General features: G+C 43.5%; 1 protein-coding gene across 1 annotated transcript in view; it reads right to left on the minus strand.

The window, feature by feature from the left end:
- Window positions 1-25,723, minus strand: part of Cpxm2 (carboxypeptidase X, M14 family member 2) — a 121,189-nt gene that overhangs the window by 64,442 nt on the left and 31,024 nt on the right. The window contains exon 4 of the mRNA XM_036186096.1: window positions 6,436-6,575. Within this exon, the coding sequence (XP_036041989.1) occupies window positions 6,436-6,575 (140 nt within the window). The remainder of the gene's footprint in view (window positions 1-6,435; window positions 6,576-25,723) is intronic.

Here is a 25,723-nt window from a genome sequence, read left to right on the forward strand (position 1 = left end):
CTGATCACCCTTCCTTAGTTTCCTTCATCCCCTCCCCACAACACCTTAGAAACACAAACCCAGTGCTCAAATTACTGCCTTACTTAAAAAAAAAAAAAAAAAACAGATGGTTTTCTCCATTAAACAGTTGACGTGCAAAACATTTGGTTTTAAAAAATTGTCTACATTTCTTCCAAGTCCTTAGAAGCACTGACTCACCTCAAGCAGAGTAATTAACTTTTCAATCATCATGCTGGTTATAATTGCAACACTCAGATGTCTAATATACTTTCTGTCATTAGGGAAATGAAAGATTGGTTTTATTGGGGCACTAACATTCCACCGAATGGCAATGCAGTAAGGAATGATAATTTATATTGCTGAAAAATATAAATTACTGAAAATCATTACAACAATTATATTTTATAACTTCCAGCGAGCTCAAATTAGTTGAAAGAATTATTACAACTGAAATTGTAGACTCTGTCATCAGCTTGAATGTGAATTGGTGGGGGGCTGGGGCAGCTATGCCTCAGGACCTCAGGGTATCATCCTCATTCCTGCACAAGTCCAATGGGAGCTCCACCCACCTCAAGTCAGTATGATCTCTGCTCATTCTTGAAGCCCCCACAGCATACTGGCTTCTCCTACTAGACTACTCCCTAGAGGCAGGGGCAAGTCTTGCTTACATTTACAACCTTATGCTTAGTACAGAGCACTCATTAAGTGCCATATGAATTAATTAATAAATACATAGAGAATGCCAGAAACAAATGATATTACAGATGTTCATTTTAAAGTACCAACTATGGCAATCTTACAAAGGAAAGGCGTTTTTAAAAGTCTCTCCCTACTATTTAAATAATTTTTATTTTATTTTTATTAGCATACAAAGAACTGAGTTTCATCACAGCATTCTTCAAACACATGTGCTCTTCCCACATCCACCATAATATTCTGAAGTTTACATTTGTAGGGTGATTTCTCCTTTTAACACATATCAAGAAGCTGGTTTTCTGTTTGTTTACTTGGTTGGTTGATCGGTTTTGTTTTTTCCTATTTTTGAGACAGGTATCATGTAGCCGAGACTGGCTCAACTTACTGTGTAGTTCAAAACAACCTTAGACTGCAGATTCTCTTGTCTCCATTTTCTGAGAGCTGGGATTAGAGGTGTGCACCACCACATCCAGTTTTTACACACTGCTGGGGATCCAACCCAGAGCCTCCTTCATGCTAGGCAAGCATGCTGCCAAGTGAACCATATCCCCAAGTGTAAAAGGCTGTTTTAAACAGCAACATCTGCTTGGCAAACCCTAAGAGCTGGCAACCCCTTTTCTCTGTGTCTAAAATCTTGCCCACCCACGTACAGCACCCTTTCACTCTTGATTGCAAAAGGCAAACTCTGTCCCCAACTCTAGCTTTGCTCCTTTGGTCTGACTCCCATGTCTGCCTGGGCTCTGCCAAATAGCAGTTAGCATGTGGGGAAGTGGGTTGACTGTGACCAGCACAGGACATGTCAAGCAGCCAGGATGTCTCATACAGAGACGTTTGAGGAATCTGTCCAATGGGAGGTTCTGTGACAGGGAGAATGGAGGGCTGGGCAGGCAATGTTCCTCCCTCTTGAACCATACAATGTGATCTCCCTGCTTACCATTTCCAAATGCTTCCAATAAATGTTGCAACTGAGAGAAGGACCCATGACTAAAAATAAAAGTAGAAATATACTGTTCTAGATAAACTCAGAGAATGGGAGGGAGGAAATCCTACCTACTAAGCACTTACCATGTGCTGAGTAAGTTTTAAGTATCCTAATGTTATTGTTTATGACCCCCAGTGTGCATGTGCATACACACACACACACACACACACACACACACACACACACACACAAGATTGAAAACCAACCTATTTTAGAGGACAGAAAACTGAGGTCCAAAGGAGGGAGCCTGCATAACCAGCAGGAGCTAAGAAGTATAGCAGGGTTTTAGGGCAGGAAGCATCCGTCTCTAGAAGTCTGCCATTTTCCAACCTTCTCTCTCCGGCTTCCCTCTCCTTCTCCTCGTTCTGTTTCTTCTCTCAGTCATTTGCAATCACAGATCAATTAACTCATTAGCAGTCAAGGGGAATGAACCTTTGTTGATTTAATGATATTCATTTAATAGGGAGTCATTTGTTGGGCATCAGATAGGTGTCTGGTTCTAGACAGGTTCCCCAAATACCAGAGCATGGCCTCTATTAACAAGACTCTCAGTAACTGTTGAAAAGACAGAAACCTAAAATATGTCTGTACCAGAAACAATATCGGCCGGGAATCAGAGATAAGGGATGGGTACTGTCATCCTCACTATGGGTATTTAAGATGTCTAATGTAGACATTTTTTTAACCACAATGCAGCAGTTCCTATTGCCTTCAGCATTATTCATGCACTGGAGAAGGGAAAAGCTCAGATACCAGAGCAGGTCACCCTTCCAATTCCTGCTTGGCCCTCAGTGGAGACAGGACTCTTCCAGGAGGTAAAGTACACAAGAGCTCATCAGATTTCTTCATTTCATTATCCCTGAGCAATAATTTGACTTGAAATACATTTAGACATTAAGGAAAATCTGACTCTTAGGAGTAATTCTACCATTTGCCTCCTCCACTTATATGCCCCTGTCCTTGGCTACAGAGAGATATTGTTCCACTGTGATTTCCTGCTCATCCCCACCTCCCTTGTGTTCATAGTTAAAATGAATGGGATCACTGTACTTACCTCACTCTCACTTTCTAATCCCGTAATAACCCACCGACTTCATCTCTCATGACAGTGGCCAGACAGGTTAATAGCCAGGCATGGTCATCAATACCCCTGCTCTCCTTCCTTATTGATTACCTCACACCAGTCTTTTCTTCCCACTTCCTTCTTTCCCCTGAGCAACCCCGCTTCCAAGCCCTCCTCCTCCAAAGCCTTTCAGAATCTAAGCAGTAAAAATAACTGTCATGTGATAATATGCCATTAAGGAGGGCAAAGGCATAGCACAGAGCAAACACTGGCATGCATGATTATATGCAAATGTCACTGAAAAGCAAAGGAAGTGGAGTGTAATCCTCAAAATAGCAAAAAAAAAAAAAAAATGTTGTCAAACTGCGTGAATTATCCCAGATCTGAAAATGAGATATTTATAATTTTATAAATAATATTAAATTGAATAATATTGAATACTGAATAATATAATAATTCAAATAAGAGAAAAAGCACAAAAGTCTTCTCTTGTTATGAAAAAGGTAGCAAGAAATCGGGACAGTGTTGGGAGGCATGGCTGAGTAAATCACAGGCCATTAAAAATAATCACTATGAAATCTGAGTCATAGTATGAAAATGTTATGGATATATTAAGTCAAAAATAACATAATTGGATATGCAGTATATTTTAAAAAATCTGTGGGACCATGGGTAATGTTTTAAGACACTATTAGATGTTACAATGTTGTCTTTATCCTAAAAAAGAAATACTCAGGAAAGCAGGAGATGAGTCACTGCCAGACAATTGTCGCCATACAAGAGTATGATCATTGTTGATTTAATGTTGTTCATTTATTAGGGAGTCAATTGTTGAGCATCGAACAGGTGCCTGTTTTGAACAGGTTCCCCAAATGCCAGGTCATGACCTTTATCAGCAAGGCTCTTGGTAACTGTTGAGGAGAAAGACAGAAAGCCATAAAAGAGAACCTGAAATCTATCTGTACCAGAAACAATACAGGGCCAGGAACCATGTTAGGTGGCTAACTATGAATACAGATGTGAAGTCTTGTCCCAGTTTAGGTATTAATGTTGATCACTTCCAAAATTAAAATTAATCTCTGGGATGGTTAGTGTCAACTGTCAGTTTGACATGTGGGAGATGGGCCTTTGGACATGCTTCTGGAGGGGTGGGGGATCTTGGCTGTGTTAATTAAGTGGGAAGAGCCACTTGTGGGTGGCACCATTCCTTAGTTGGGATCCTAGACTGCGTAAGTGAGGGAAGGGAGCTGAGCAGCAGCAGCCACTCCTATTCTTTGCTTCCTGACTGGGAATACAATGTAATCACCCAGTATCCACCAGGAACAACCTTAAAGTCTCAGGGAAGTTCCTTGGCTATCCTTGGAAACCGAACCCCTTCAGAAACCACTAAAACCACGTACATGGCTATTGTAAAGACACACAAATGTGACTCTCTCTTGAGAAGCTCGCACCCAACACTTAGGTGTGTCTTATCTTTTCTCTGATTGCCCCTCTCTAACTCTGAGTGCCCCGTGGTAAGCCTTATTGAAATCTCTTTCTAATAAACTCCAATTCTACTTCCTAGAGACTCCTGAAATCTTTTTCTGCAGCCAAGTCATGAGTCCTGTCTTCACCAGAGTAAAAGTCTCTGGAAAGAACCCTTCAGACTACTCCAGGCAGCAGCACGGAGCTGTCTCTCCGGCCCTTGCCCTGCTGACACTGATGGTCTTGTCAGCAAGCCATACTCTGATTTTACATGACTGGTCAATGTTGAAAGATGTCAAGAACTGGAACTTTGGATTTACAGTACTGTGAAGGGACAGGAACTATCAGGAGGGAGGGATCTTAATGGAGTCACACAAGCAATTGTCCAGTGTTGAAACAAGGGACCTTTACACCCTTGACATCTCTGTGTAGGGAAGTAGAGAGGAACCTAAAGACTTCTCATTTAAATTCAGAAATCACTGGTGTCCTGTTGACCACACTGAGACCTGCTGAGGCACTATTTCTGCAGGCACAGGACCCATGGTCAGAGACATTCATCTTCATAAGCACCCTGATGTAGGAACGGTGGAGTTTTCATATGTACATGCCTCTGTGTATATATGTGTGCGTGTGTGTGTGTGTGTGTGTGTGTGTGTGTGTGTGTGTGTGTGTGTGTGTGTTTGATGCTTATGGATGTTACAGTATTGTATTTATAATAAGATAAAATATATACTTATTTTCACAAACTGTGCATGCCACAGGGTTTCTCACGCTGTCTTGATAAGTGTGCAGCCCTGTGGCTCTGAGGCCACCTGCCCTGACTTGCCATCATTACCACCATCCATGTGTCATCATTCTGAACTTCAGCTCTTTGCTTACAAATATTAACTCCCCTCACCCTTCCTCCCAGTGTCTAACAATCACCATCCTATTTTCCATCTCTATGAATCTGATTACTCCAGGCCTTGTGTGAGCAGAATCATCTGGTATCTGTCCTTTTAAGTTATTTTTTATTGCATTTATCATCACACCCCCAAGGTTCATTCACATACAACATGTGCCAGAATTCCCTTTCTCTTCAAGCAGAATAGTGTTCCATAGTAGAAAGACCCAGTAAGATAGATGTTCCCTTCTGTTCTGTTCTGTTCTACTCTGTTTTGTTTTGTTTAGAGACAGGGTCTCATGTAGCCCAACTTGGCCTTGAACCCTAGACATCTGTGGCGGTTTGAATGAGAACACCCTGTAGGCTCCGGCATTTGAACACTTAGTCCCCAGTAGGTGGTTCTGTTTGTGGAGGTCTAGAAGACATGGCCTTGCTGGAGCAAGTGCAACACTAGGCGCTGGGTTGGAGGTTTCAAAGCCTCCTACCATCCCCACTTCACTCTCTCTGCTTTCTGCTGTGGTTCAAGATAGTGCTCTCAGCTTGATGCTCCGGTTGCCAAGCCTGCTGTCTCCCAGCCATGATGGCCCTTTCCCTTCTGGAATGGTAAGCCCAAATAAACCCTTTCTTCTGAAAGTTGACTTGGTCCTGTGTTTTACCACAGCAACAGAAAGTTAACTGATACAGGAGCTAAAGTTGGCCTTGAGCTGATCTTCTTGCCTGTACCTCCCAGCTGTTGAGCTTGCAGGAGTACATTATTTCTCCCAGTTTTATTCAATGCCGTGGATGGAACACAGGGATCCATGCATGATAAGCACACTCTAGCAACTGAGCTACATCCCTATCCAAGATGGACGGTTTTAAGAGGTTATATTGCCGTCTCTCGGGATCACCATCAGACCATCCTTGTTACTACCACAACTCTAATCCCAAGCTCAAGTCTGAGAAGTGGTGTCATCCCCAGGTCTCAGGCTGGTTCATCCCTTACTCATAACACAATCTCAAGTGGTCATTTGTTTGGGAACCTGCCAAGGCTTTTGCCAGAGTCTGGATGGTTCTTGCTCTCTCCTCTCAAGACCATGTGCTCATTGTTTGCTGAGTTTAACCCACTTGCCCAGATACCAATATCTTGTCAGGATCCAAGCTAGTAGACACCTGCCTCAAGGGCTTATCTATGGCTATACCTTTGTCCACTCCATCCTCCCTTTCCAGTGGACCCTGCACAGGGGAGGCAGACTTTCAGCCTTGGCCCACCTTCCAGTCACCCTTCATCAGATACTGCTCTGCAGTTTCCCTTCAAATGATAGGTGGAAGACAGAGCCTGGCAGACACAGGTCCAGACCCACTTACAGCCAGAGAGAGTTCCTTCCTTGGGTGATGACCCCCGTGAACCTGGTCAGGCGTCGGGCATCCACTTCAATCCACTGATGGAGGTCGTTCCTGCCGGCACACCAAGCCCCATCATAGAAGTCGTTTTCATTGATGCCTGCCTGGAAAGAAGAGAGGGGCATTCAGAAAGACCATGGGTTGAAGATGATGAAGACAGATCTTTTCTTGGGACTGAGGAAGAAGAGAGGACCGGAGAAGGGCATGAGGGAGAAAAAGAAGAAAAGGCATTGCACCATCAACTCCGTATTCTAAATCATGGGAGGAAGTTGCCAAGTATTAACAAGTTGGGAATATCTCAGTACAGCATGTCTTCTCCTTAGCCAGTGTGAAAGACTAAATTTAATAATCTCCTTCTATTCCTTATCCATCCAACACACAAAACCCCATCTCCTACATATCCACCATGGTGGGGGGGCAACACTGATTGTCAGATTGACAAGATCTAGAATCCACTACTAGACAAAATCCTGGGCGTGTCTGTGAGGGAGTTTCTAGATTGGGTTAACTGGGATTGGAAGATTCACCCTGAATGTGGGCGGTGCCATTTCTGGGCTAGGGTCCCAGATGGGATGAAGAGGAAAAAGTAGGGGACACCAGCATGCCTCACTCTCTTCTTCCTGGCTGTGGACACAAAGCAACCCACTGCCTCACACTCCGGATGCCATGCCTTCCCACCTCGACGGAATGAACCCTGAAACCCTCAAACCGCAGGACAAGACTTCCGGAAGTTGCTTTTGTCAGGTATTTTGTCCCAGGAATGAGCAGAGCAGCTCATCCACTCACCCACACACCAGGTGCTGGGGAACCTCACCACCCAGGCAGCGAGAAATAGACAGCTACAAGAACTGGAGCGCCAGGAGGCAGGTGCTATTCAGGGACTCTGAGCAAACTGCCATGGGAGCATTTAAGGACAGTTCAGCTGAGCCCCTGAGATCATCCAGAGAATCCCCAAAGACAAGAGCAGCATGGAGCTGGCCCCAGAGTGTAAGCACTGACAAGGGAGTACCTACTGTTTAACATGTTTGATGTGTTCGCTATTACTCACTAGTATGGATAAAACATTTTGTATTTGCATTTCCAAGGTAGATCAAATTTCTGCTCTGAAATTATCCCTACACTCTCACCATTTAAAGAGATAATTCCTTGACATAATTAAAAAAAATAATTAAAGATATTTAAGTCAAGTGAAGCCTTCCAGTTTACTAAGACTGGATGAGTCTGCATGAATTCTGTTTTATTTTTCTGTGTTTTTCTATGATTATAGCCAGCTAAAAGAAAGTATGAATCTTAGAATGACAGGTCATCTTGGGCTGAAGAGATAGTTCAGTGGTTAAAAGCACCAGCTACTGGAAAACCAGAATTGGGTTTCCACAGCCTTTGTCAGGCAGTTCGTGACTGCCCGTAACTCCAGCTCCAAAGCATCTGATGCCTTCTTCTGGTTTCCACAGCACCTATACCATGTGCACATTGCCTACACACACACACACACTCATACAAATAAAAACAAAATGGATCTTTTAAAGAAAATAACAGGCCTGTTCATCATCTCTATCTCTCCCATCCTCTTTATCTTGGAGTACTTTTTAGTGAACTTTCAGGAACAGCCTGGCTTCTAATGAGCAACAGAAGGTGAAGTCCAGGGTATAGCTATGTACACAACTGGGCCCCGAGTCCCATTTGCAGAACCCTACACCAGTCACCACATGAGCTAACATGTTGTCTTAATTAGGTCTCTTTTGCTACACTAAAACCACCGTCACCAAAAACAACTTGGGCAGAAAGGGGTTTATTTCAGCCTACAACTCTCAGGTCACACTCCATCACTGAGAGAAGTCGAGGCAGGAACCTGGAGGCAGGAACTAAAGCAGAGACCATGGAGGAGTGCTGCTTACTGGCTTGCTCCTCATGGCTTGCTCAACCTAATTGCACATACCACTCACTCTCACTTTCCCATGGTTGGCATCACCCTCTGTAGGCTGGGCCTTCTACATCAGTCATTAATCTATGGGCCAATCTTATGGAGGCATTTTCTCCATTAGGATTTCCTATTCCCGGATAGGTCTAGGTTTGAGACAAACTGACAAAGGCCAACCATCACAGCAGCCTCTTATCAGGACCAAAATTGGCCCATGCATCCCTAGTGGGTCCTGACACCACCCTCAATGACCTTTGAGAAAATGGTAGAATGCAGACAACACATCATCGTCAACAAGCACTGCCATCTCAAGTGCAGGTGAGTTCCAGAACCTCCTAGTCAATATCCTCCAAAAGCAAGCTTTCAACCAAGATGGCATGGTGGTAGCTCTGTAGGCTCTGTCCCCTAAAATCATCAGGAAACGCTTGCACTTCACTGTGTTTCCAATGGCTCCAGGTACTGATGTAGGTTAATCATTAAAAAACCTGGTGCCTGCTGCATAGCATCTCGGTTTCTAGCCCTGACAGACAGTAGGGAGGCGAGATGCCAGCCCCCTCGGGCTATAATTATACAGCCACTTCCTCTCTACAGTGGAAGGCAATTATCCTCCTAATGACAGAGATTTGCAGCACATTAATGACCTACAATGTCACAACTTGTGCCCTCTCAAGAAACTAGAACATGCATTTACGGTGTTTTGTGGTTCCCCTGTTCTCGTAAAAACACTGGAGACTGCCCTTTAGAGCTCCATTCATGTAGGAGCTGAAACCTTCACTGAACCTCTGCAAAGCGGCAAGGATAAAAGGTGAGAGGCACGTATGTGTACCTCACCCCCAAATACTAGAGCAGGCTGAAGGCTGACGTCCACACATAGCACCACGGTGACAGCTACCGCACAGATGCTGGCAGAGAGTGTGCTTCAAGGATGCACCACAGGCCTTGAGTCCCAGGTGACATCCTGGGATTTGCATGGATGCTCTGGACCTTGGTTTTCAGGTATCTGTCCATGTGGGGGCCAGTATCCTTTCTCCATCAATGCCCATCACCAAGTGTGGGTTCAAATAATGAATGCTCACTCAGGACTGAGGCGATGATTCAGTCAGTAAAGTGTAAGGACCCGAGTTCCTTCTCCAGCAGCCACATAAAAGCTGGTCATAGTGTGTCTGTAACTCTAGTGCTTAGGGTAGAAGTAGAGATAGGCATATCCCTGGAAAACAATGGCCAACCCATTCAGCCAATTAGTAAGTGCTAGGTTCAGTGAGAGACCCTGTCCGAAAGCATAGTGTAGAATAATAGAGGAAGACACCTGTACAGTTAAACCACCAGCCTCTACACACACACACACACACACACACACACACACACACACACACACCAAAACAAAACAGTGTTCCATAAATGTTAGTTGTCAGAGTTTTTAAAGCAGGAAAATTTTGGCTGCCTAGCACTGACAACAGGTAGACATGTGAGTGCTTTTGTGAATTATTTGACATTTTACAAGACCCTGGAAATTATGTCACTCTTCCAGATCACTGCCACCACATTTTTTATCCAACTTAAAACATTCAGGCAATGGCTATGAACTCAGAAAAAAGGAGACTGATGATCTAAGGTTCTCAACAGGCATCCACGCTACCCTTCTGAAGATAATGTGGCAATGTCTGGTGTCACTAGAGGTTGTTACATCTAGGGGAAAGGATTTCACTCAACACTGCAATGCACGGAACAGCTGCTACACAAAGAGCTGCCTGAATAAAACGAAGCCACAGACCTTGGATTCTGCTCTAAGGTGGGGCCAATGAGCATTGTGTGGTGTGCTGGCTTGGATGCCTATGCTGTAGAATCCTAGAAGCCCGAGCTGTCTAAATTCCCTCCCCAGCCCCCCAGCATCAGCTGACCAGGGCATGAAAATACACTGAAGGTTCCTGTCTTTACCAGCCCAGAGACACTGTTTCTGGTGCCAGTCTCAGTTCGTTCTAGGCACAGCAGCCAGTCAATTAAATAGAAAGGGGGGTATGGGGGGGGGGGGCTTCCGGCTGGTGGAGATGACTCACTGGGAAATTATAGCCATCTCTGCAAAATCAATTAGGAACTTAAAAAGCAAGCATCCAGAGAGGTCACCAAATTATTCCACAGGGTAATAAACAATATTAGTGAAATGCCTCTGAGAAACCAGAAAATGAGAACATCCATCCCTGTGTTTAAGACACTAAGGAGAGCTGACTAGAGGGCTGAGGAGGTAAAGGCACTTGCCACAGTATCCAAAGACCCAGGTTCAAATCCTGGGCCCCATATGGTGGAGAGAGAAAACTGACTCCTTCAAGTTGCCCACTGACTTATGCTTACCTCTCCATGCATTAACTAATAAATGTAATTTTAGAAAGAAAACTAAAATAAAAGAATTGATACATTTTAGAAATTTATCAATTAGAAGTTGTTTAAATAAAAGATTTGATTCTTTCAAGGATAAGTGAATCTGAAAAACACCATTAACACGGTGATTCTACTATGACAGCGTTTTCAAGGCACTTAGCAGACTCAGTTTTGTGAAGGTTAAATGTGGCTGGAGGTCCATAACAAAGACACCACCTCACAGGATCCACTTAAGAGTCAGATAATGCATCCACCTCAAGGGGCTGAGACAAACATTTTGGGTTTCCTTTGTCCTTCCTTCAAAAACCCTCCAAACAAAACAACATACAAAACATAGCTTTAGTCTCTGGTAAAATTCAATGTGTTCCCTAGGTCACAACACATGAAGACAGCGCCAGGGGCGGGAGTCCTCAGTGACAGGAGACAGGACTCACTGGCAGCATTCCACAGAGAACCCAGCCCCAGACACGCTCAGGGGAGCGCAGGTGTTTTGAAGGAGAGGTGGACAGGACTGACGTGGGCCAACTTTCCAATGGGCATGAGGAATCAACATGGTTTTCCCCAACTACATAGACAACTGGAAAATTGTTTCCATGGGGGGTGGCAGGGTAGGGGGAGTCATGAAGCCTGGATATGCGGATCCCAGGGCCAGGAGGAAACATATGACAGGTTTCAGGGAATGTAGGCATGCAGGGGAGTAAGACAGTCAACTCCTTCTTCTCATCCTTAATCCGGCTAGAGAATACACACAGCTAGACTTAGGACCTAACCCAAACCACCACAGATGTAATATGGAACAGAAAAGTGTTTTAGGAAACTGTAATGGATGTCTCTAGAAGGAGACTTCAATCACACAATGCAAGAACAGGATACTTTCTAGAAGTAATGAACAAGAAGGCACTCTTGATGATGAAGAATGTAACTACATTTTAAAAACAAAAATTTAGAATGAGGAAGTTGAGGAAATCTCATAGGAAGTAAACAGAACACAAAAATAGAAAGTTGGAGGGAGAAAATTAAAGCAGAGAAAAAAATCTAAATTTTAGGGGAAAAAACCTACTGAATAAAAATTATAAGATAATTTTCTAGATCTGAAAGGTTTCAGTGTCTAAAAACCTAAGAACACAATGAATAATCTAAAACATGTCACCATCACTCTTCACAACATTAGAAACAGAAGATGCTAGAAGCCACCAAAGAGGAAACAAATGCATAAAAAGCAAAGAAAAGGATGGCTGCAGAGACGAGTCAGTCAATAAAGTACTTGTCAGACAAGCACTGTGACCTGAGTTCGAGCCACAGAACCCACATAAAAAGCTGGGCAGGATGGTATGAGCTTGTAACCCCAGTTCTGGGACAGGTAGATCCCTGGGCTCTTCGGCCAGCCAGTTGGCTGAATCAGCAAGTTTCTTGTTCAGTGAGATACCCTGTCTCAAAATATAAGGTTGAGAGCAGAGGGGGAAACACCTGATATCAACCTCTGGCTTTCACATACATGCACACACACATGCACGCACACACACATGCATGCACATACATGAACAAAAACAAAGAATACAGAGCAAAGATGCTAACAGAATCCTCAACAGCAGTATTTATAAAAATGGAGAGAATATAACTTTAAAATGCTGAATCCTCTAAAGATTTCTCATCCTAAAATTTCAGCCTCCACTTAACAATCAGTCCATTGTGATGAAATAATAAGCACACTTTCAGATTCATCAGTGTCAGAAAAAAAAATATTATAGCTGGGAAGTAGTGGCACACACCTTTAATCCCAACACTCGGGAGGCAGAGCCAAGAGGATCTTTGTGAGTTCAAGGCCAGCCTGGTCTACAGAGTGAGATCCAGGAAAGGTGCAAAGCTACACAGAAAAACCCTGTCTTGAAAAACAAAACACAAAACAGAAAGAAAGAAAGAAAGAAAGAAAGAAAGAAAGAAAGAAAGAAAGAAAGAAAGAAAGAAAGAAAGAAAGAAAGAAAGAAAATCATCCATTTTCAAGACAAAATTGTCTTAAGCTTAGGCTGGATGACAGATGAACAAAATACTCTGGACCCTGTTAACACCAGTTAGTTTAGCTGCCCCCACCGAAACTAGGAATTTAGCATAAAACACCAACACAGCCAAGTTCCTGTAATGTTAGGTCTCATCATACACCTAAGATCCTGCAAATGTGACAGGGTCATATACCTGAAAAGCTTTCAAATAAACAGGATGAAATAGATAAACCTGAGCACAATCTGTCGAGAAACAGACAAACATAAGTGACAGGTGATTAAGATTGTACCCCAACCCATGACCCAGCCAGTGAGGAAAAGGAGGACGAGACCTGCATTCAGGATCATAAAAAAGTCTTCTCTGAACTCAGTGCCCCTGCCTTTTGATCTGGGTTGTTACTCAGTCTTGTAAAATAAACTTGCTCACATTTGCTACCTTGGATCTCCAGTGCTTGTTAGTATAAGTGTATGTTGGGGGGGGGTGTCTTTGATCCTCACAATCCTCTCCCCCCAAATTTTATTACTCATGCACTATTTCCATGAAATTACTAGAGAGTGTTGTTAGGCAAAAATTAGACTGCCATCATGGGTCTGGGAGAAGGGAACTGAAACCAATGGCCCATCAGAGAGCTGTATTAGAAGAGTCACTAGCCCCTTGCTACAGGCAGCGAGATGGGGTCCTTCAGTTCCAGAGCACAGAGGGAATTTCGGGGTATTACAGGTTTCCAGCATGGAAGAGAATTCTCAGAATGATGGAGTCTCATGATAGTAGCTGTACAGATGAGTCAGTGGACCATCTAGGGCTCCTGAAAAGATGTCTACAGAAACACAGAAAGCAAAAGCTAGCAAAAAATCACTCATAACCTCAGCTTTATAGAAAAGTATGTTGAAGCCATTCACAGACTCAGCCTTGGTGTGAAGCGGAGGAGGAGGGGCCTTTTCCATAATATAAGCAATTCTAGGAACACAGGGGTCAAGAAATAAATGAACTTTCATGGCCTAGAATTACCGTATTTATCGGCTCAGTACGAAGTAATATTTTAGTAGCCATGAAAAGGAAAATGTTTAATATAGATCTACTAAAAACGTAAGATGTGGGGCCAGCAAGATGGCTCTGCAGGCAAGAGCATCCGCTGAGCAAGCCTGCTAACCTGAATTTCATACCAGCAGCCCACTGTAGAAGGAGAGAACCATCTCTCAGAAGTGGTCCTCTGACCTCCACATGTGAGCCGGCGCACACACACACACACACACACACACACACACACACACACATCCTGAACATACATACTCAAAAAAAAACCATAATAATATTTAAATAAAATTGAGACATCATTTTATTGAATGCATAAAGAGGGGGTGAGTATGTGCTGATCATACTCATAAATACTAAGGAAGTAATAAATGGGAGTGTACAGGAGGTCAGGCAGCATTTAAGGGATAAAAACAAGGGACAGTCTCGTCTTCCATAGCCAGCATCCAAAAGGCACAGCCAAAGACTGTAAATTAATGCTTAGCAATATGTACATACTATTTATTAGACTTAAATTCCCCCAAGAACAATTAAAAGCCTTTGACAGTTGCTGCCCATCCCGAGTGCCGGTGGCAGTCAGGGGCGGGTTTGAGCTCGGGATTTGCTGACAGACTCGACTTCTGTGTTACTGTTGTTATTCTCTCAACATTGATTTCTGTATCTTGCTTCTAAAACTGATCTTTAAAAATGCATGTTCAGTTTTAAAAGCACACAAAAGGTCCACAGAAGTTGGGTGTAAAAGATGGACCGGTTCCTAAGTTTTCTTTCATTTCCAGGGTCTACAGAACACCTCCTACAGGCCAGGCATCACGTGAAGTGCTTTGCTTGGTGGCTTCTACGGAAAGCGACTCGCTCTTGGGAATGAAATCACTGAGCTGCATCTCCCACTGTCCTCAGCCACCTCTGTGAGGAAACATCTGGAAGCAAATTCAAAAGTCATAGCCAAATGACTGTGACCATTTAGCAGTTCTAAGATAACAGACTTACAGCTGCTATTCAGCAGGCACAGCCCGGGGCTATTTATCCACAAACACAGAGTAAAATAATAGTTACATTTGAGAATAGTTTTGAGAGAGAAAAAAATGAAAAGAAATGGTGGCTTGCCAGGTTCCCAACAAGTTACTACCTTTAGTGATGGCTAAGGGATAGACCGAGGGTGCTAGCTGGCCTCCAATTAGGGGAGCTTAGTAGTTCTTCTGAAGCTATAATGTGGAGTGACTGACTATCTTCCACCAACCTCTGCAACAAACTGAGACTACCTTGATAAACCCATAAAACTGTTCAGGTGCCTGAGGCTGGAGAGACGGCTCAGCAGTTAAGAGCACTTACTGTTCTTGGTACCCAGTTCCCAGAACCCATCTTCTTATAGGCTTGCAACTGCCTGCAACTCTAGCTCCAGGGGACCCAATGCCCCCTTTTCTCCTCTGGGGTCATCTTCACACATGTAGCATACACAGAAACACAGATATAAAAATAAAGGTAAATCTCTAAAAAAAAATAAGTAATAATAATCATAAATCAAAATCTTTTCAGGTGTCTATAAAGCATTCTGCACAATCCAAACCTTAGCCTTTAAAACCAGTTAGAAAAACAGGGCTTGCTGATTTTGAGACCACTTTGAAACCTCAAAACCAATGTTTGAATTATTCCCCTGCAGCAGCCAGGGAAGCCAGTCAACAGCCAGGGACTGAAACTGAAAATATAACAGAAGAAAAATCTATTAAATGTACTATTGACATGTATTGTTTTTGAAAATGAGGAAAGATAGGAAAGATGTTAATTGAAAAAAAATGAAAGAATGTTCACTTTCTAATTCAAGGCAACTAAAATCGCACAACTGCTTTGGTCATTATAGCTGCATGTGCATGAAATAAGTTTAATTCTCAAAAAGAGCTGTCTTCAAGACTGAATGAGCTCCTGGTGCTCCAGCTTTGATCTGGAAGTTCCAGCCCCCATTGAAGTTTCGTTAACTGTCACGCCTACAAGGTGGTGCTGAGAGAGGACCCTGAAGACCCAAGATCCAGATGTGCCGGCTCTCTTGGTTCCTGGGCCCTGGACGCTAGAGATAGACCGAGCAGAGTTCTCCAGAGAACACCGCCGGACTGTTCTACACCTTTCCCAGATCCTGTTACCTGTCCCTTCACTTGTAAGTTAACCCACAAAATAAACCTCCCTTTTAACTATGTGGAGTGGCTGTAATAATCTCACCAATACGGTACCCCATCAAGGCAGCATGTCGTGATCAGCCTCCAGGATCCACATAGCTCAAGCTTCAGCTTCATCATCTGCTCCATCTCCAAGTAGAGTAGTCTTTTCCTTTCTTCCTTCCTTCCTTCCTTCCTTCCTTCCTTCCTTCCTTCCTTCCTTCTTTCCTGCCTTCCTGCCTTCCTGCCTTCCTGCCTTCCTGCCTTCCTTCCTGCCTTTCTCTCTCTCTCTCTCTCTCTCTCTCTCTCTCTCTCTCTCTCTTTCTCTCTCTTTCTATTTTCTTTTTTGGTTTTTGGAGACAGGGTTTCTCTATGTAACAGCCCTGGCTGTCCTGGAACTCAACTCTGTAGACCAGGCTGGCCTTGAACTCACAGAGATCCGCCTGCCTCTGCCTCCCTTCCGAGAGCTGGGAATAAAGGCTTGTGCCACCACCACCCAGCTGTAGAGTGATCTTAACACTGGAATTATTGGCCCCTGGGTCCTGGCAGCCCTACCAACAAAGAAAGACTCAGCCAACTATCCTCAATAACCTGACGAAAGAGACAAAACACATGAAAAGCAGAAAGACAGTCACAATCGTTTACTGTGGCACATTGGGAAGGGGGACAACAAGGAGGTCCACTGTCCCAGCTTCATTTCTGTTGCTGTGATAAAATATCATTTCATCTTATAATTCCAGGTTACAGCTATCATTGTGGGGAAGTCAAGGCAGGAACTTCAAACAGCTAGTCCCATGACTTCCACAGTCAAGAGCAGAGAGAAACTAATGTATTCACGCTCACTGACTTGATTGCTTGTGCTCGGCTCAATTTCTCCACCCTTGTACGGTTCAGAACCCCCTGCCTAGGAAATGGTGCCACCCACAGTGGGCTGGGCCTTCCCACATTAATGAACTTAATTAAGCCAAACACCCACAGACACGGTATAGGCCAGCTGACCCTACGTAAACAGTCCCTCACTTAGAGTCTCTAGCAGATGATTCTAGTTTATATTCAGTTGACAAATAAAGGTAACCATCACCTCCAGTGACCACCTCAAGTCTGTCTTTGGGGTCCTGATAGGATGTTTAAAGTTTAAACAGAGGGCAAGAGCTATGCATAACTAAGCAGTCTTGGTCAAGTTGTAGTTTCAACCATCATTAACCCATGGTTGTCTGGGCTCCAGTCTTTCCCTCAAGATGCTCTGACAAGTTGTTTTAACTCTGTGAAATTTCTTCCTGGGAGACAAATTCCCCCTCTGGCTGGCACCTGGCTTGGGCCTTTTACTTCTCCCAGCATGACCCTGCTGGAAAACGTCCAGTTTCTTTTGATCCCCTGCCTCAGTGGTCTTGACATCCAAGGGGAGGGGTACAAGGGTCTCTTTAGGGTTATCTTCATTCCTTCCAGCCTAGTTACAATCTGTCTGTAGAATGGGATTGAAATAGAATCCCCAGAAGACTGCTGGGTGGCTACACATTCCTAGGGTTAAATAATCTACAGACTGCCCATCACTGAAAGGAATTCACTCCATTTTATGGCTGAATCAGCTGCAGCCTGTGACTAAATTTACTTTATGATGCAGCCCAACTGTCCTGTCGACAGGAGAGCTTGGTCCATTCAATCTGTTGACAAGCGCTCTTTCAATGACTCATCAACATGGCTAAGGCATTCTATTTTTGGATTTTGTTTTTCCTTACAGACCCATTTCTTTGCTTGAAGTTCATCTTTCCTATACATTTCAAAGATCCGCATCTCTGACAGTTAAGCTGATGTAACTTAATTCTCTATATTGTTTAGAAAGTCCCTACAGACTCCCTATTCTGGGCAGTGATGAAATCATTATTTCTATTTCTCTCTCCCTCTCCTCTTGTTCTGTCAAAGTCTAATTTCACCCATTACATTTTTCTTAGCATCCATTTTTCTATTGGCTTTCACTTTTTTTGTTTTTTTGTTTTTTTGTTTTTTTGTTTTTTTGTTTTTCGAGACAGGGTTTCTCTGTGTAGCTTTGCGCCTTTCCTGGAACTTGCTTTGTAAGGCCTCAAACTCACAGAGATCCACCTGGCTCTGCTTCCCGAGCAATGGGATTAAAGGCGTGCGCCACCACCGCCCGGCAGCTTTCACTTTTAACTGACACAATAAACAGTGTGCAACTATGGGGTAGGGCATGACAGTTCAATGCAAATGTAACACGTGAAGACTGGATCTGGGCAATGGCATGTCTGAAACCTCACAACTCATTAGTTTTTGCCAGAAACATTTGAAAACCCTTTCTACATGCTATTTTAAAATATTCAATTAATTGCTGCTGACCTCAGTCACCCTGCTTTGCTGTAGAATGTGTTCAAAATGGAAGCTAGCTCCTTCCTCCTCCTCCTTCTCCTTCTCCTCCTCCTCCTCCTCCTCTTCCTCCTCTTCCTCCTCTTCCTCCTCTTCTTTTCCTTCCTCCTCCTCCTCCTTTTCTTCAGACAGGGTCTCATTTGGCCCAGAATGGCCCTCTAGCAGCTCCTGTCTTCACAATGGAAGTTGCTTTTGCTATTGTTTATTTTTAAGATTTATTTTATGACTATAGGCTTGCTTGAGTGCATATGTGTGTACCATGTACACGTGGATGTCCTCAGAGGCCAGAAGAGGGTATCAGATCCCCTGGAACTGAAGTTGGAACTTTGGTTGTGAGTTTCCTGACATGGGTGCTGGGAGCCAAACTCAGGTCCTATACAGGAGCAGTGAGCACTTTCACCACAGAGCACCTCTCCAGCCTCTTATTCTGCCTCCCTACATGTATTCGCCTCCTCTTCTCATATAGCGAAGGCTGGCCCTGAATTCACTGTGTAGCCAAAAATGACCTCGAACCCCTAATCCTCCTGTCTCCACCTCCTAGATCTGGGATCCCAGGTGTGTGCTATGGTGCCCAACCACAGTAGACACCTCTTTGGAAGAAAATAAGAAGTGTGTGGCCATCCTTATGAGAAGTACTCATTTAGAATTTTCTAAGGGAGTCATCATCAGTTATGTTATTACCAGAAAAATCCAAATACCCCAAATTCCAGTGTTTTGGCACCTGGCACTGTGTCCCAGATTGCTGCTTGAAGCCAGATGTACAACAAAGTCCCTTTATGGGAAGACGGGATGGCATCCCTTGACTCAGAAATTATCCTCCCTGGGATTATTTCTGCCTCTACATCCCCCAGTACAAGGTAGCCCTCAGTACACGGCAGTTCCCAGTGCACAGCAGCCCCCAGTAAGGGCTTGCACAGTCACAGTAAATCTCATGTAGCCAGCCCATAACCAGAAACTAACAGACACTGAGCACCATGAGACTGAGTCAGGGCTAGAGGATTAGGCAAGCTTCAGGATCAAAGGTCCAGCCATGGGCAGACATGGACAGGCATGGGACATACAGTGGGAAACTACAGAGACAAAGCTCCAGGCTCTTTCCAGGAAAAATGTAGTCTCTTAGCTAGGAGAGGTGTGGCTCCAGGTGCACTGGCACCAGATCATATGGAGCTGCCAAACCATGGGTGTGAGGGATGAGTCCAACCATGTGATCAGCACACCAGGCTAAAACTCAATTCGAGGACCAGCAAGATGGTTCTGCAGGAAAAAGCGCTCAGTGCCAAGCCTGATGACTTAAGTCAATTCCCAGGACCTATGTGGTAGGAGAGCAGAAACTCCTGCAAGGTGGCCCTGGCCTCACACGAACATAGATAAATGAATGTAATGCTAAAAGACTCTCAGATCTGCTGTGGATATCACTCTATATAAGTAAAATACTGATTGGCCAGTAGCCAGGCAGAAAGTATAGGCGGGACAAGCAGAGAAGAGAATTCTGGGAACAGGAAGGCTGAGTAAAGAGACAAGAGATGCTACCAGCCTCCGCCATGAGAAGATATTAAGACACCAGGAAGCCACGAGCCTTGTGGCAGCTTATAGATTTATAGAAATGGGTTAATTTAAGACATGAAACAGCTAGCTAGAAGCCTGAGCCATTAGGCCAAACAGTTTAAATAATATAAGCGTCTGTGTGTTTATTTTATAAGTGGGCTGCAGGACTGCAGGGGTTTGGCGGGACCCAGAAAGAAACTCTTCAGCTACAAATGGCACCCAACAGGTTGGCAAGAGTTTCTACCTAAAACCTGAGAAAGAAGATTCTAAAATGGAGCTAAAAACAGCTCCCTGGTTGTCTCTCTCAAGTTAGCAGCAGCCTGCAGGTTTGAGCTACTCTATGTCAGGTGTGTGGCGTGTGTGCAGGCTTGACCTGTGCTAGGTTATACAGAGATGTCTCTAAACTGCACACTATGCTATGTGTTGGATATAGTTTTTGCTAGTTAAAAAAAACAAAACAAAAACAAAAAAGAGGTTTCTGGGCTACACACTGCTTTGATAAAAGCATAGACCCACTGTTTCTAAGAGTTGATGACTCCCAGAGCTGGTGGTAAATGTATGCCATGTTGGGAAGCTGAGGTGGGCGGAGCCAGCAGCCACAGCCCCTTTTCAGTCTTACAATGCTGCAGTTTAAAGCAATAGGTTCACAACAAGCAGATTTGGATGGAATAGTTTACAATGTGTGTAAAATATACATAGGCTTGAAAGAGAAAAGAAAAGGTGATATATACAGTTATATATATATAAAAAAATACAGCCAGGAGGTGGTGGCACACACCTTTAATCCCAGCACTTGAGAAGCAGAGCCAGGTGGATCTCTATGAGTTTGAGGCCAGCCTGGTCTCCAAAGTGAGTTCCACAAAAGGCACAAAAGCTACACAGAGAAACCCTGTCTTGAAAAGAAAAAAATAATATAATAAAAAGATGGATATCACACAGAGAGTCTGAATTATGTTGTCTTTGATGTTCTTAACAGCAGAAAAACATTTGTTTGTAAAAGTTGTTGAGTTAAGCCAATATGTATATTTTAAAGGTATCTTGACTTCAAAATTTGGATGTAAGGATATATTGCTTTGGAAAGGAGGCTCTGCTTTTGTTTCCACAGAAAGCAAGAGGCTATGGATTTGTTCCAGATTATACTACATCAGGTTTGACCAGCCAAGACCCCCTGAAATATCTCCGATGACACCATGACCCAGATGATCCAACATCCAGAGCAGCTTCAAGGCAACTGACTCAGACAATACATCTTCACAGACTACTCCATAATCCTAAAATTTTCTTTGTGTCCCATAAGATACAGCACTCCCCACTCCCCTATCCAGCAGGAAGTAGTAAGAGAAACTACGCCCAAATTCACAAATATACCAAGCTGGCTTTGGAGATGGAATTGGCTCACTCCTTCTCTAAACCCAGGCATATTGCTAAAAGAAAAGGATAAGAGATTCTTGTGTCCCAAATCAGAAGAGCCTTCTGGTGTGGGATAGAGAAAAACCAATATTTTTATTTAAAACAGGTTGATTATAAATGCAATCTCTTTCTAAAGAAGAAAAGGTTTAGATATAACATAGATATGATAGGTTGAAAAGGTAGATTAATGAACCTACTTTTAAAGAGTAACAACTTGTTTAGAAATGTTCTACATTGCTATGGATTTTAGTTTATTGATACAAATTTAAAGTTAATTTTGTTATACTGTATGTGTATTTCTACTCTTGTTTAAGGTATTATGTTTATACAACTCGTTTAAATTATAATGGAACAATTAGTCTTCTATGATAGTCAAACTTATAGTCATGTTAAGTTTTCTAGGTATACATAGATACATTTCAGATATATAGGTAATCTTCAAATACTTCAAAGACCTACAGAATATGGCATTTAATAATTTTTTTTTAATTTAGACTTTCTGAAAAATGAGACACGTCTGCTCCTGGCAGCACTGATTTACTTCAGAGAGGAGGATGGGCATCGAAGACACTCTATATGGAGTTTATCTTCTTCTTGGCAAAAATAGCCATTTGGGCAAGAAATTGTTCTTGCCTGGGCTGCTTGATCGACTGGATATGCAGGACCCATAGGAAGGTGACCACTGAACTTTGCTTGACAAAATGGTCCTTCAGGTTCCTGCTTTGCAGAGGAAACTGCCAGACATTCTACAGGACACAGAGAAAAAGAACTGGGAGACTCTAGACCTGTGGGCTGAAGACAGATGCCCCAACTTTACAAAGGAACTTTGGTTAACTGTCCAGGCTGCCAGCTGTCTCTGTCTACTCTCACAAGACTCCTGAAAGTTGTTTGCATCCATCTCCTGTTTCTCAGATAATATTATATCCTTCTGAGGTCTTTGATGTAGTTGAAGACTAGATAGTTATGATTTTCCTTAGTTATGATAAAAGGTAAGTTAGATATGAACCTTAGATTCACAAATATAAGATAAATAGGATATCTTCTTTAATTTTGCCAAATACAAATAGACTAGATATTATAAATAGAGTAGATATTGTAATTGTAATTCTTGCTTGATAATTGTTTTGTTATATGTAATTTTACTATGTGAAAGTTAAAACTTTGCTTTAAAAAAAAAGAAAGAAAAGGGCAAGTGCTATGGATATCACTCTATATAAATAAAATTCTGATTGGCCAGTAGCCAGTCAGGTATAGGAGGGACAAGCAGGGAAGAGAATTCTGGGAACAGGAAAGCTGAGTTAAGAGACGCTGCCAGCTGCCACCATGAGAAGATATTAAGATACTGGTAAGCCACCAACCATGTGGCAGCTTATAGATTAATAGAAATGGGTTAATTTAAGATATAAGAAGAGCTAGCTAGAAGCCTGAGCCATTAGGCCAAACAGTTTAAATAATATAAGCATCTGTGTGTTTATTTTATAAGTGGGCTGCAGGACTGCAGGGGCTTGGCAGAACCTGGAGAGAAGCTCTCCAGCTACACAGATCAGTAATCTACACCTGACTTCCTGACCCAAGGGCACATAGATGTTGTGTGCCTTAGCTCACATATCACTTCAGGTAAAGAGAAGACCAAATCTCCACAACTGGACTCCACTACCTCTGCAGGATGCTCTGTAAGCCCCCTTGAGAGCAGTACCTCAGCACTGGACAGTGCTCGGGCCCGACATCTACAGTCACTCTGTTACAGGAGAGGGACATAAAGGGCCACTTAAGGGCCAGAGTGAGTCATCTCTAACCTGCATAACAAGACAGGGGCCACTGAGTACCAAACACTGTGACTAAGCCATCACAATGTAGAATGGGTAACTGCGATATACCATGCTTTTCTTGTGACCTCAAAATGATGTCCCTTTCAAGCAAGCGCTAATCTGAGGCTAGCTTTCCTACCATTGCAGGAGCTGTGGTGATGTCCTGAGTCTAAGCCAAACATGCTTTCAGAAGTTCCTTTCCTCTGTTCACACGCATACGTCAGCACTGACTAACTGTGCCTGTAAAGCAGGAACCTCCAACCTTTTGGGTTCTCTGGGACACATTGGGCAAAGAAGAACTGTCTTGGCCCACACATTAATTCCAGGGGTGTCCAACCTGTGGCCCACATTCAAGACATTGTGGTGTGTGTCACCTACAAAGGTCACCCCCAAGAGCCATGCAACTGAGTTACAAACAAAATTGCAAAAAAAGAGATCTTGTGTTTTAAGTAAGTTGATGATTTTGTGTTGGACCACATTCAGAGCTCTGCTAGGCTGTCTGTGAGCTGTGATCCATGGGTTAGACACCCCCTCCTTAAGGTCTAAAGAGTGAGACAGAAATGTAGCACTTGGGAATGCCAATTGCTATTAACATGTTCAGACCTCTCCAGCCGCCTGACATGCCGACAGTGGAACAAGTCACTTAGGCAGTGGTACTATGATTTACCAGCCCCAGCAAAGCTCTTAGAGACTTCAAAGGATGCTTTGGGGATGGAGCAGGTGGTGAGCTGTTTTTAGATGCCTCACCTTAGTACTGGGTGCTGTATAGTGTGGGTCTCTAAGCAAAACAGCCAACATCATTATCAGAGCCAACATCATTGCCTGCTTGCAAGCACCTATCTTAGTTAGGCCAGCTCTCCATTGGCATTCTCTCAGAGAAGCAGGGGTGGGTTGGGAGGATGGGACGGTGTATGAGGATGATCACTGGACCCTCACCTGAGACGCCAGCATTCCCCACTCACTTGTATGTATTTCTTCCCTAATTACACGTGACCTCGGTAGTGCCACAGTTACAAGGACTGGGGAAGGTTAGTGGGTGGAGGGGTGTCTATCTCTGTGGCTGTGAAGAAGCCACAGTCTCTGCTGGGGTAAAGGCACTCCAGTGCAGCTTCTCTGGAGTCCGCCACACTCCTGCCAGGATCCCCTATCCCACTGTGCTGGTTTGCTTTCTGTTGTTGTGATAAAATACTACACCCAAAAGCAACTTGGGTGGTAGAGATACAGTTTACCTTACAGGTTATAGTGTATCATAGAGGGAAGCTGTGGTAGGTACTCATGGCAAGTGCTTGAAGTACAAACCAGCAGAGGAATGCTACTTACTAGCTTGTTTCCCCTGGCTTTCTCAGCTGCCTGTGTTATACAGCCCAGGCCCACTTGCCCAAGGGTAGCACTACCCACAGTGGAGTGGACCAACTCACATGAATCAGAAATCAAAAAAAAGAAAAGAAAGTGCCCCAAAGACATGCCCACAGGCAAATATAATGGAAGCAATTCCTCAATTCTCAGGTATGTCCAGGTTTGTGCCAAGTTGACAAAAATGAACTCTGACATCCATGTTATGTAAGTAAGCCCAATAAACTCATTTGGGTTCCCAGGGCAAATTTTAGTGGAATCATATTTTGGTTTGTCACTGGGACCTTAAGAAGAGGGGATAGATAGTGTTTACATCTCCTCAGGAAAAGAATCCTTGCAACGTGAGGTTACTCCTAAGACTAATCACAGGCAAAGGATCGGAACATATTTTAGAAGCTGGTCTGTAGACTCTTTGAGACTTCCAGTGTTCATTTCCAGACAATCTAGGGTTCCTCTGGGGCAAAGGAGATGAGTAACTGTGTCAGTGTGATTGCACCCTTCCGGGAAGTCAGTGGAAAGGGTCCCGTAAGCCCTGGAGGAACAATCACCAAGACACTATGAGTGTCTAAACCTTCCCCATCCTGCCAACTGCTTCTCTTACTCACATCTTTGGCAAGTCTGGTCCCTATGTACTGACGAAATGCAAGCCCCATTCCATTAAACTTACACTATGAAATTCACAGAAAAAGCTGACAAAAAAAAAAATACAAGAGTCCTAAGTTGGGCCACAGGGATGCTCTCAAAGTCCTCTGCTTAAAATGAGATGGCTTTTGTTTCTGTCTGTCACACTACAACACGTGCATCCCAGTGAAAGCTCAGTGCTTTCCAACTCTTGTTCTGCAAAACCCAAGTTCCTGGGGAAAATCCCATTCCAGTCAAGTCATTCCAAAAGTCTGTATAACTCTCTGTGAACTGAAGTTTCCAGAACAAAAGCTATTGCTATGTTAAACAGTCTGCAAGGCTGATTAACTGAGTCAAATTTCCAGTGATGGTGAAGGGTTGCAGGTCAAACTGTCTTTATCTCCCTTAACAGCCATTCAGTGACCACCTCTGTGTTTGATCTAACATCCTCTCAATACAAAATAAATCCCTTTGGAATGTACCAATAGAACCCTAGCTTCTGCCTACTCAAAGGCTGAGGATGCCATCAGATAGCATCTGAGACCTCTATCAGAGATTTCCTAGGCTGGCTGTAACCTACCTATCTGGAGTTCCTAATAATGTGTTGAAAAGGTGTCTTCATTTATTGCCTTTTTGTTTTTGTTGTTCTATTACTATAAAAAAAAAATTACATG

The sequence above is a fragment of the Onychomys torridus genome, chromosome 1 (genome assembly GCF_903995425.1).
Source record: "Onychomys torridus chromosome 1, mOncTor1.1, whole genome shotgun sequence".
Lineage (NCBI taxonomy): Eukaryota > Metazoa > Chordata > Mammalia > Rodentia > Cricetidae > Onychomys > Onychomys torridus.